This window comes from Hyposmocoma kahamanoa, unplaced genomic scaffold, assembly GCF_003589595.1.
Source record: "Hyposmocoma kahamanoa isolate Upper Pololo Valley unplaced genomic scaffold, ASM358959v1 182, whole genome shotgun sequence".
Lineage (NCBI taxonomy): Eukaryota > Metazoa > Arthropoda > Insecta > Lepidoptera > Cosmopterigidae > Hyposmocoma > Hyposmocoma kahamanoa.
The window spans coordinates 797,157-810,826 of record NW_020653713.1 but is presented as its reverse complement, the minus strand read 5'-3'; the positions used below and the strand labels follow the sequence as shown (position 1 = coordinate 810,826).

At 34.8% G+C, this 13,670-nt stretch overlaps 1 protein-coding gene across 2 annotated transcripts in view; it reads left to right on the top strand.

Moving 5' to 3' along the window:
• Positions 1–13,670, top strand: part of LOC113226174 (calcium/calmodulin-dependent 3',5'-cyclic nucleotide phosphodiesterase 1-like) — a 371,342-nt gene that overhangs the window by 326,497 nt on the left and 31,175 nt on the right. Inside the window, exons 4-6 of one of the 2 annotated variants that reach the window (XM_026458708.1) lie at positions 1,859–1,969; positions 2,920–2,964; positions 4,783–5,032. In XM_026458708.1, coding sequence (XP_026314493.1) covers positions 1,859–1,969; positions 2,920–2,964; positions 4,783–5,032 — 406 coding nt within the window. The remainder of the gene's footprint in view (positions 1–1,858; positions 1,970–2,919; positions 2,965–4,782; positions 5,033–13,670) is intronic. The other variant, XM_026458709.1, reaches the window with a different exon arrangement.

Sequence of the window (13,670 nt, the reverse complement as noted above, 5' to 3'; positions counted from 1 at the left end):
TCATATTGATTGAACTGTATTACTAATTCGTAAGGCAAATTCCATTGAGAAGAATGAGCAAGAAAGAAAGAAAGAAGAAAAAGAAAAGAAAATTTTATTCAGTACCATCTATTTTAAATTGTACTTACAAAATAAAATAAACACTAAATAAACAATACTGAATGGGCACCACTTAGAATACGCCGTAGCTGAGAACAGCCACAGCGCCGGTATTATGTGGAACCCATGGATTGCGTCACAGGCGCACTTAACAAATACCACATACGAAACACAGACTTTTTACATTTTTTACTGACATACGCTATCAAATACACACACACGATTAACAAATATTGTGTTATGTAATAGATAACAAAGTAATAACATGTGACATGCTTACCTAAATTTATATATCTATATTCATATTTTTTTTATTAAAATATTTATTTAAATAACATTAGATAATACACGACTCAATCCGTTACTACGATAAGTAACCTATAAAAGAAAAAAACTACATATTTGATAACTATAAAGTGAGAGTAAAAAGTATAAAGGAGTTGATGACATAGTATAAACACAAACATACATATGTACATATACACATACATATACACACGCTTGCGTATACATATTATATAAAACCGAATATTATCTTATATCTTTCTATAGAAACTCTAAGGGTTGCTCTTTAGAAACAACCTGCAAGAGTCAATAACACGGATTTTTATCATCTAAGCACGCAGAAACTGTATAATAACCTTTAGTATAAAGTTTTTGTATCACTATAATTTTCATATTTTGGATGACAGATTTTGAATATCAACCAGAATGAGGAATACAAACGTCCCTAGTGTCCGCTTTATTACCGTACGCATTAGGAAGGAGGGGTAAAGCTTTGAGTACATGGGACAGAAATGACATAAGGATGCTGTGTTTCGGACTTTGTGGTTAGCCGAAGGAGGAAGGGTGAAGGTGGAACTAACTCGTAAAGTTCCTGCACAAACTCTTCGAAATTTGTCTAATAGAAAACCAGCAAACAGGTAACTTTTCGGCATTGGTCGGAATTTATAATTCCACAAGAAAATCGTAGCCAATAAGTCTCAACCTTCTTGTTCCACTGAGCGCTATAAATATGTCCAACAGTAACAAACCAAACCTAAAGTCGAAACGTTCTATTATTCTTATTTAAAATGTACCTTGTTTAAATAATTTATAATATCATTAGAAACGGAGAAACGGTATCAATGAATAACAACAGATTGTATTACGACTCGTCGAAAACTAATTTCCATCGGCATCGTCTCTAGCCAGCGTTTTTCTGATCTTTATTCCTCTATTTTGGCGTAATAAGACATGTTCCATTGTGAAAAAATGTTCACAAGCTCACAATAAATATTTGTAACGAAAACATCAACATTTCTCCGAACCACCAAAAGTAAGATTAGATAATATAATATAAGAGGCTAACCAAAATAGGAAATCAAAACATAGTACAGTCTCAAAGGGAATTTCATAAGTCGAGGCCTTGAGAGGAAACCCAACAAATATGGCAATGGAACGAGATTGGAACCCAGGCAAATGTATTCATTAAACTTTGTCCTGAGCAAACTCTACCATCCCTATCTGCTTGTATATAAAATCGTTATAATAATAAGCTCTTACGAAAATAATGCTCCGACATTGTATTTGTTGTATTAGTTTTTCTGTAAGGTTGGTTTTGAGAGCGTTGTTGATTTCAGTTGTCATTTATTTATCACAGGCAAATGCATTTCGGGTTTATCATTTACACATTGATGGTTAAAATTAAGCAGATTGTAGAGAATGTAAATGTTGATGGCGGAGCTCGCCGCGTTGCCAGTGATAATGTCTAACGCAGGGATAGGCGAGTCGCGGAGCAGCCGCGCGCGCAGCCCGCCTCGCTGCCCGTACGTCGCCTGCGCACGCCTTGCTGGGCAAGGTGCTCAGTAGAGAAACCGAACGAAGCAAAGTTAATACCGTTACAACAACACCGACCACGGCCAAGTAGTCGCGCCTCCCTTCTGTCCACTCTGTGCGATTAGGTCTTTCTGTTCTGTTGAAGCTTCAGTATACTGTCTCAGTCTCCTGTCCTCCTGGTACCTTAGACCGTCTTCTTCCTTTCTCTTGTTAATTTCGGAGCCTTTTGTGTTCGTTCGAGGCATGCGTGTGCTCCAAACCCTTTTCACGTATGGTAATAACCGTACGTGACCACATTTCATCTGAAATATTTCAAGAATGACTTGGGCAATCTTTATTTTTATCGTTTTTTTGTAATTGTTAATCTGATCGCCTGACTCATTCTTTTGTAGAATAGTTCTCTACTCCTTTTAGATTAGACCTCAATTATCCTCGTGTAGCGTCAATACCCTTTGTGATTCGTCTCTGTCCTATCTCTGCAATCTGTCTACTTGTCAGTCCTTAGGCATGAAACATTTGCGTCGGGGTGACCCCTATAAGCATTATCTCCAAAGCTTCGTATACTTTGACAAATTCTTAAGATACTTTTTGTTTCAGTTTGCTTATACTTCATAGTTTCGAGATTTTTATTTAGCTTTCACGAGTTTTCAATAATTTTCTTCTAATTTCAAAATATTTCAGAGCTTCTTTCTTGCATATAAAATGGAAACCTTTGATTTGTGTTAATAGTTTTTATTTAATGTTTATTTTGATGTGTATAAAACCGCTTAAAATTACCGGTTGCGTCCATCATTAATTTATTTAACTAGTTAACCATACATAATGCACGTGATACAGCTAGCTAATTTTAGATGCATTTAAATGTGATATAGACGCTGCAAATGTAAGGTTTTCTGAAATTAGTCGAGTAACTTGTGATGACCAACCGGTTGTCCATTGTGATTAAGACCAGGACCTTTGTGCTCCCTGACTGTGTCCCAATGACATCGTGTTTTATTTTAGACCGGCAGTGGCGCGCCAGCAGTCCGCCCCGACCCTGGTGTTTAGGTGTGTCGATGTTACCTCTTTATTTAACGTCTATTGCTACTTCAACAAAGCCTTCACTCAAAATACTATTAGTAAACTCTTCAATCTACGTAAAATACTCGCAACTTTTATATTTTATCGTTTCTGATACTACTTTCATCAACGACACTTCGTTTAAGTAGCAATATATCAATTCCTAACCTTAAACAACCAAGCATCCTTTAACCCGCTTGTTTTGTCGTTATGTTGTGTGTAATACTTTGTTTTCCATTGCCTTTTACAGTGTTAACTATTTTAGTCATTAAACATTATCTTGCTATGTGCACCATAATAAAATATGTCAGTGGTAAAAATCTTTTTTACACACAGATAGAAGCTACAAACATAACGCTACTAATTTTCCTTTTAATCAAATAAGACGAAGACCAGAACTATTCCTGTGTATGGAATACAGTAAATTAGAAGACCAGTCTTGTGTTCCGCATTGATTGGATTTTCTCTATGCATCCTCAATCACATTGCAAAAGTTTTGATTGCAATTCTACAAAGTTATAAATTGCACCCTGATGAAAGTCGTTATTAAAAAGACATTGCCATCAATATTTCCTGTACAAAATACGGCAGTCAATGGAAAGAAAGGTAAAAAGCATTGGAATATACGTGCACGCTGCATGAAGTCCGTCCAGCTTTAGTGTCGACATACCTCAGCATGCTCTAACTTCTACAAGACTAATTCTTTCCTCTCACTACTTTAATTAAACCTATCAGCAAATACTCGAGAGACTTCTACACAGCTTACTATCGAGGAAAAGGCAAGGAATCTTTGTTCGAAGACTTGCGATGCCGATTTCGAGGAGAACCTCATAAATTGTGTAAATAAAACAGATAATGTGTTTGTTTTTCTCTTTAAATTGTATAAGTGATCGAAGGGCTTTCTAAGAGGTACAACAAATTTCCTATTCAGCCTCGCCTGAGCGATTGATCCGATTACGTAAATTGTTTAATTACATTTAGCAAACGACCGGTTTCTATTCATCCAGAAAGTTGTCGCCAATCTTTTAGGCGAGGCTGTTCACCCGAACTATCAGCTTTATTAATCTTAAAGGATTGTATAACTTTTTTATCTTTTCAATTTGGATTATCCTCACCAAATTCCGTTGGGCTATTCCATGATGTGAAACTAGGTTCACTAGTTCCATTGTTCCAATCCATAGTTTCATCGTGTTATCGTCCAGTAGATCTTGGAGAGCAATCCCTGTTTTGGCAATGCCTATTCTAGAAACACGACTAACCAATTTAACATTGTAACTTGAAATAACAACATAGACGTAGAATTTACATAATAAGTTGAAGTAAGTCTAATTTAATGGTTAACGGTTATGCCAGTTTGCACAACAACTAGATAGAGTTACCAACAGATTAGTAGAATTATAGTTTAAAGTATAGTGTTTTTCCATCTTTACAATATACTTAGAAACCAAAACTTAGCTAGAAATTACTATAAAGCTTAACGCACAACTGAAAAAGTTACATACATAATTTAAAAGTGAAATAACAAAAATAATAACAATTTAGATTTTTATAAAGTAGTAAACTTAAAGATTTGTTAAAATAATATTCAGGCATTGTTCACAACATTTTTCTAAAAAAAACGGATTATTTTTTTAACTTGCAGCTTTGCTTTAACTGGATCAGCAACAGAATTAAATAAAAAGCTCTTGTTTTGCTCAAAAGGCAAAAGGCTAATGTGAAGTGTTATTGGCACATGCATTGTGTGATCAGATGATTGATAACAATGGTTAATCTATAATTTTAATATGCGTTTCGGGTTGTGTGCAGGCGACTGGCGGATGAAGATGACGAGTTGTCCGAAGTACAGCCTGACGCTGTACCTCCTGAGGTCCGAGAGTGGTTGGCGTCGACATTCACGAGGCAACTGGCGACGTCGAAACGAAAATCTGACGAGAAGCCGAAGTTCCGATCTGTGGCGCACGCGATCCGCGCGGGCATCTTCGTTGACAGAATCTACAGGCGGGTTACTAGCACCGCTCTTATGCAGTTCCCGCAGGATGTTGTTAGAGTTCTGAAGGTAAGTACACTTGTTTCCTTTTACAAATTTGTTGGTTGAGTAATCGAAATTGTAGATATTCGTAAATCGACCGTTTAAGACCTTTGCACACTATAACGATAGGTGCCAATCGAATCGTCACCGTTTGTTGGGCCGGGCGTTGTGTCATACTGTGCTCCATACAAAAGGCTTGTATGTGTGCACGCTTTGTACGGACGCACATACACTCGCCTAATCTCGCAATGCACTCACGTTGCGTAGCGCGTATAGCACAAGCCTTTCTCCGTAGAATTGAAGCATTCGCTTTGTGTTTAAAATATGAAAAATATAATCGCTATGTCGCTGCTTTTTAAGAAAAGTGGCGTAAACCAAAAGAGTTTATATTAATCTTTTAACACAGCTGCGTTCCAGAATATGCTAAATATTATAGTAAAAAAACACCGAGCTTTTTATTGGTTAAAATAATCAAGTGACAACATTTACTGGTTTTTTATTCGTCGGCTTTGGTCATTGCATACGCTTCAGTTGTTTCTAAACCATCCTCTTGATGATTTTTTTTTATATCATAATCATGCTCCCATAATCCAGATACTAATGCCATATGCTGGTATAAAAATATAAATATGTAAGTATTCCGTTTGACAAAGAGTATTTCAATATAGCACGAATAACTTTCTTTTGTCAAATTATGTGCGCTTATTGTCCACTCAAAACAGTTTCAAAACATATAACATACATACACGTAACGTAACATAACGTATAACAATTTCAGACGAGCTCTTATATTAATATACCTACGTGCGTCATAACTACAAGTACGCCAAATTCCACAGTATGAAAATTAATTAAACAAGTCGTAGTCAACAAAATAGTCGTTCTAAAACGAATTTCCATGACTAAATTGGTTGCACATACTAGTTGAAAATGAAATGAAAATGAAAATGAAAATGAAATGAAAATATGTTTATTTCTTTTTTACATGTACTTAAAATTAGAGTTTACAATTGGGTCTTCCTTTTAGGTATCATCTACCTGTATTAGGAAGGCCCGCTCTTCCATTGTACTTTAATCTTAATAATAAACCTAGTACAGAAATGAATGAATTTATAAATGTAATTATGTATGTGAATATAATTACATATATATATATATAATGTATAATGTAATATATTAAATAATTATTCATATATAAAATAAAATTAAATAAATATAAAAATGTTAATTATATTAAGTATAATTAATATATATTATGTGTGTGTATTTGTATATGTAAGGAAGTATACACACCATCTGATTATTGAATACCCGTTAGGGCGTAACCTAGAATAATATTAATATCTATAAATCATTTAGGTTTTTAGTGAGATGAATATATAAAATAGTTGTCCAAAATAATGAAAATAATGAAAATAATAATTAGGAGGTATAGAAATGGGTATATAAATTAATGGTGTGATATGTTCTCCGTTTCCTCATAAGTCAGTGACAGTAACCAGTTAGTCACAGCCTTTTTACAGATATGGAGCTGTAATTTGTAGATATTAATTTTTTTATTGATATTGTTGTACAAACGTGCTGAGTTAACCACAAATTGTCTGTCGGCAAACAAAGAATTAGAAATTGGTTGAGGAGCGACGCTGTAATTCCGTCTACGACACATGAGCAGAGGATTGAATGTGAGGGACTTATGTAGTTTTAATACAGTAAGAAGAATATATAATTTTCTCACTAGTTGGAATTCTATTTTCTAATAGACAGAGCTTTAATTGGCTTCGACTGTGTAATTTAATTAATACGTCAGATATTTTCAAAGCGAAAACATGAGCACATCTAATGAGCTCGTCTAAGGAATGAATGTTTTTTACAACAGGAAACTAAGAGATATCGACGCTAGATGTTAGTTACTAGAACGTGTGTCCAAAATGGGTTTAATTACTTAGCACCCAAAATAGGATCAGGTCCTGTTTGTACGTACCACGCACTCTAAACAATCCTCTTACAGCTGATAAGGCGCTTTAAAGCTTGAAAATGTTCTTAACATTATATTCGTTTTTAGGTTACCTGTCAGAAGCTAGAAACAAGACTTACAAAATTTTGTTTCTCCGAGAACAATTCGGCTTTTATTGAACAGGTTTTGTTTCATGTGTCCGAAAACACATGACGATATTCCGTTGTATCATTTAATGTTTCACTATTTTCATGCATTGATAAGTTATTTGTTTCCAGATTTTCATTTCCCCAACATGACGTTAGACTAATGTACCGAATTGTATATATCGGTTTTGTTCATTTTTGTATTTAATTGAATGTGATTGACACAAATGAACGATGAATGAAGCTAAATAAATTGACCAAATAAAATTTAAACAAATTCACCTCTGCTTTTTCGTATATTAACCTTTTCTTTTTTTTATATTAACCTAACCTAACATATTAACATACCATAACATCCCGCCTGGGATTATATGATATGTCATAGGATATGTCAAAACGAATACTCAGCAATTTAAACTATATGGAAAACAGACTTGACCAAACATCGAAACGAAACGATTAGGTTAGGTTAAGATAGTTTTAAAAGAAAAACATTTTCCTCTCATAATTACTTTCGAGGAAATGAAACAATTTTTCCGGATTTAAATCGCGTATATTTGTTTTTTCAAACAAACCTATGTTTCGGGCCCTTTACAGGTCCCATGGTCACGGTTGAGTCAACCGTGATACGCGATTTAAATCCGGAAAAATAGTTTCATTTCCTGTGTGTAACAATCGCGAAAATCTAAAAACTCGATATTACTTTCGAGGTAGAAAATGTCATTTCAGACTACTGATAGGTAACCTATTTACTGCTGTAAGATATTTCAGTGTTACAAATTTATAACAAAACAGTCATCGCACTAATGAAAAAAAATAGAACAATGTTCGGAATAATGACATTTAGAAAACAGAAATTCATGTTGTGATAGGTTACTCGTTGTTAATATGCAAGATATTTTTTTTGCCAATAGTAAGTCAAAGGCAAAGTTTTTCTAGTGATGCTGAAGACGAATGCTTAAAGTACTTTGGACAACTCGATTGTCCACCTTAAGCCGCCAATGCGTTCTTTCACATCGCACACGCGCAGAGGCTATGAACATTTTGAAAAACTGATTGGAGTTGGTAACACGGAAGAAACACGGCTACGAGATCTTGCAAAAATTCATCATTCTCCAAAAGTTACACGGTCGGTAGGGACGAGCTGGGCAGTCACGGAAGTAAATTATCCGCTCCAGAAATGACATGAACACGATCCTCAGACATTAGGGAGCGATTATATAGATAGAGAGGATAGAGCAATAAAATATAATTCTATTGGTTTCCTAGAAATGTTTTTGAACTTATTTTCCAAAGGCAAGAGGATTAAGAATCTACCAGTCGTCATTCAAAAAACGCTTTTATATTTCTTAACTTTAACATGTTTATTATGTTTTTAATATGACTTACGTGTTTTTATATTTCCGATATTCATCATAGGTTTGTAGACATGAACACGTCAATTCATCTAATTGTATGCCGCAATTTCAGTGGTAAGAACTTTTTTGTATTTTATAAATCCTCCCTTTATTCCATAAACCACATTATACTGTATCAATTGAGGCAAAATTTAAAGAGGGTAAAAACGTTTCCTCCTGAGCAGTTACTATATTAGAAATTGTATTCATGTATTCACGAGTCAGGAGAAGATACCACGGGAACGGGCGGAAATCGATAGATACAAATAAGTTTTGAGAAAATATTTTTTTACGGAAATAGTCGGCTATGCTGAAAATTACGTGGAAAATTTTAGATTTCTGATGGCAAGTTTAGGCAGGACTGCACCCTGAATAGCAGGGGATTGTAAAGAGGCAAGTCCACGAGTTTAAAGAGCAGCGTAAAGATGAACTCGATGCTAAACGAGACAAGATAAAGGCCCTCCCACCCTCCGCCATTAACTTTAATTACGTTGGCGGTTTACTCACGTGCTCTTAATGTTCACAGAGTTCGCCGCGAAGATTGGCTACATTAGTCATCTTCGAGCTCATTAGCGCCAACTGACTAGATGTCGATCTGATCGTCATGTCCAAACACGGTCAGATAGACAGATAAAATGATGAATTGATGACATAATATAAAGTATAAATAATTTAAGAAGCCAAGTGCCAATGTCAACTTCGCGTGTCAAAGTCAAAGAATCATTTGTTGCTAAGTAAAATAAATTTACACTTAAAAACATTGACTTACAATTATATGGACGTTGAGTCCGCGCTAAAAAGTGTCCGAACTTATAGGACGTTAAAATATACAGAGTATACAGAGCGTCATTCATGCTTTAGTCTTCGTTTGTTCGACTGACAGCGAAGCAAGCAAAATTAGACAGTACAGCGATGACATTACAATTTAAATTCAACGTTTTAGCTTTTTCATATTCCTTTATATGTCACTACGTTTAAATAGGTTGACTTGGGACATTTTTTTCGTGGTTTTTGTATTAGACCCGTCGTCCATTTATTTGTAAGTCAATGCTTAAAAACGTAGTATTTTAAGCTACTGCTCGTTCACTAAGCTGACTTCCTTGAGAAGAGCTATCAAGTAACTCGAGGAATGGCTCTTTTCAAATAAACTTAGATGCTATGGAATACACCTTGAAACAAATTTGTGTGAAATCTAGACCCATCTCGTCTTTCTATATATCTTTATCTAACAAGTAGTCTTCAATTTTGTTATATGACTTTTTAATTCAAATACTTTTAATGTAAGTTTTAGACTTAGGAAATGACAATTTTAATATATATACTCCGGAATCTTGTCCTAAAAACGTATACCCCATAAAAGTGTCATTTACCTGAGTTAAACGAAATCGTGGGACCATGAGTTTGGACTTAGCTCTAAGGTTAATTTTATGGATATCTTCTTTCTAAATGAAATGATGTATATTTTTACGGACACACAAAATATTTGAGTAAATGTACTCCATCGTCGACCTCATCGTCACTTTCCATCGGGTCAGATAGGAGTGAAATGCGTATTAACTAATATCAAACAAATCTGCGGAAGGGAATTACAACTGTATATAAAACTAAGTTTTTCCTGATAAAATTTTAAGTGACAGATAATGTTTTTAGCTTAACTGTTAAATGTAGTTTACCTGCAAAACCCCTTTTGAATATTTTTCACATTATTTACCTCGGGGAATCAATAGGGTAAGAGCAAAGTACCATCTGAATAATTAACAAGGGTTTTATTCAAACCACTACTAGAATAGAACTTTCTACTGCGATATTAATGTAACAAATTCTTATTTTATTTGCATCTGTAAATAAAAACAAACATTGTAATGTGCATAATTCTTCTGGCAAATGATACTCGTATGCCATAACGGAATTGGTAATGTAATGGGACAAACAAATCGCGTGCCTGATGGTAAGTGACACGCCTGTCCATAACAGTTGCAGTGCCACTCAGAGCTTTCAGTCGTAAAGATCTGAGGGGCACTGCCATTGCGCCCGTCACCCTGAGACATAAATTGACAAGTCCCATGTGTCTGTAATTTCACAAGCAACCTTACCCTTCAAAACCGGAACACGGTAATCTGACATTACTGCTTGGCGGCAGAAATAGGTAAGGTGGTAGTACTTCGCTCGACGAACTCTTTCACAAGGAGCTAGTCTACTGCTACAAAAAATATGATATGCCATAACCGAATTGGTAATGGTATAAAAATAAATAGTTATCCTATATATCCCAATACTGGGCACGGGCCTTCACTCACAATGAGAGGTCTTGGGCTGTAACAATAACCACACACACATCATTAAATCGCTTTGCAGAGATGTGTATAGGTTTCGTCACGATGCTACCCTTGACGGACAAACTCTTGGTAAATTTTGAATTGAATTTTGCATATAAATCCTAAAAAAAGAAAAAGCTGCAAGCCCGGATTCGAAACCATATTTCTCTGCAGGAGAGGCCGTAGGTCAAAGCGTTATGCTACCACGGCTTTATCTTGGTAATATTACTTATTTATAGATTTGAACCAACATAAAAATATAAGATAACAACAATTTCCAAGAAAAGGTGAATTTGTTCAAAATTTTCTATTTCCATTTTCCCCAAAAAAGCAATCAAATTAAACGACAAATGTGCTTGCTATACAAGCTTCAGTTAAACGAATTCTTTATAGAGCCATTTAGTCTACCTCCATATTACCACACTATATAATCAAGTTCTTGGGAAACAGGTAATTTCTCTCTATTATGTACTACTAAATTATGGAAAAGGACAGGAGGTACAGTGGAAACGATTGCGGGAAATGACTTTCTGGTGTACGGTTTTTGAGAAGATTTATTATTTGCTTCTCGCGGTATATATAAAAGACTATATTTTTCTTTTAACTCTCCGCAGTCTTAGGTTACTTTGGTTCGCTGCGACAGCAAAGTGACTGGACACCATTTCTGTGCTCACCAGTATTGTACAGCCAGGACCCTTGAAAACTATAAACTTTTCCAAGTTTATACTTCGAAATTACGTTCCGTTACCTGAGAAGTTACATTTTTTTTTAACCAAAATTTTGAACTGTAAACGGTACATATCTACCTCCTCCATGACAACCTCCATGGCCGAACGGTTACCAGACTGGAGCAGTCCATTACCGAATCAGAAAGAAATATTGCACGCCCTACATTTTGTTTATTTATTTATTTTGTGACTTAGGATGTGATTTGTGTATGTCCATAGCACCCGCGATACAGGGTTTCCCTAGCGCGGGGCTATGAGTGTGTGCGTAAAAAACTCACGATTAAATCTCAAAAATAAAAAATATTTACGCCCAAGAGATATTAATGTTTAATCAGTAAATGCTTTTTGTTTGCGCCATCTTTAAGTTACTTTATTGTCTAATTTGAGTGCGTTCGCAAACTATTCTGTGTTTACAATATTAAATATGGTTGAATTTAAAAATGTCATCGTTCACAAAAATGACGAAAATTGCCTGAAAAATAAAACTTACTTAGGTTTGTTACGCTAAGGGGTCAAAAGTTACGATTAATGAAAGAAATGTAAAAGTGAGGCAACACTCACGCCAGTTACTTACATAAACCATAAAGAAAAAGAATATATTACATCCAAAATATTACTTATGTGCTTTGCACAAAATTGTTAATTCTGCCATGGATTCTCAGCTGATCGAACACCTGTGTTTTAGGGTACCTACTCGTTCTATGCGTACTCCGCAGTTGTTTGGTGTACCTCTTACAAAAAATAATGTTTCACAGAATGGACCATTGTGCAGAATGTGTCGATCATATAATAGCATATGTTCCCACCATGACATTTTTTTCTGTAGTTTTGAATGCTTCAAAACAACACTGTTTACTAGTATTGGCAAAAAGTAACTTAAACTTAAACTTTTAACGTCTGTCCTTTTATATTGTAATTTATGATAATACAAATGTTGTGTACAATTATAATTGGATGTCAGATTTATAATGTTATATGTATATGTATTAGTTCTAGTATTATTTGTAGTCTGTTATCTGTTGTTGTACCATATAATAAAAAAAAAATTAAAAAAAAATATTATCATCAAATTTCTCAGTCAAATATCTCAGTAAATTAAGAGCATGGATCCAACATTACATAAAGTGGAAAATATATACGACGGTTTGGCGTCCTTATTCAGTGGTCGGCGGTCAGGCCCGGGATTGCTTTATGGGGTCACCTTCCAGATTGTAATCTAAATCGTGTACAAGCCATTCTGATTGCGTTATTTGGGGAATTTATACGGATAAAGAATGTATTATTCACAAACACGAAAGTTAAAACGTAATGAGTAACTTAATTTCATTGCTTGTAAGTCTCTATTCGTCACTTAACAAAGTATCTGCCTCCGTGGCTGAACGGTTACCATGCTGGACTGCCACGCAGAGATCCCGGGTTCGATTCCCGTGCCGGGATAAAATGTTTGTATGGCTTACATTTATTTCTCTCGTGAGTTTGGTTGTAATTTGCGGTTGTCTATCTGTGTGTGCATGGCACCCGCAGTACAGGGTTTCCCTAGTGCGGTGCTATGTGGGTGCGCTATTATTATTATAGTAAATATTGTAATTATAATAAATGCTTCGTCACTTTTTGTGTTTAAAAGTTACTCAAAGAGCCTTTGTTTATAATTATTTTAATTTTTTAAACCTCCAATGTAGCTGGTGTCGTGTCGGAGATGTTTTTTGCATTTTGTTAGTTATTAACTGGTTAGGAGTTGTTTATTTAATTGTAATCAAATTTTTAAATATCTAAATGAGAATTAACCTAGTTACTTTACAATTTTATCAAATGTGTCTACATTTTTTAATAAGATTAATTATGTCGAAATAGTGGCCATAATAATGTAATCTAGTTACACATGTGCTATGTTCCGTGACATGTGTATTATTGTTACCGTATCCACGTAAAAACAGCGCCGTAACACTTTCAGTGAGACGACAATCACAGCGCACACGCTGCCTGTTATGTTCATTATTATTCGTAACATAATTATTTATTTAAGTTTTTTATTTTTGTTTATTTTCATTCGTTGTATTTGTTAACTAGTATGTAATAAGAAGTGTGCTTTCCATTTGTTTTAAGTCTAATATTGTAGTCGGTAAGT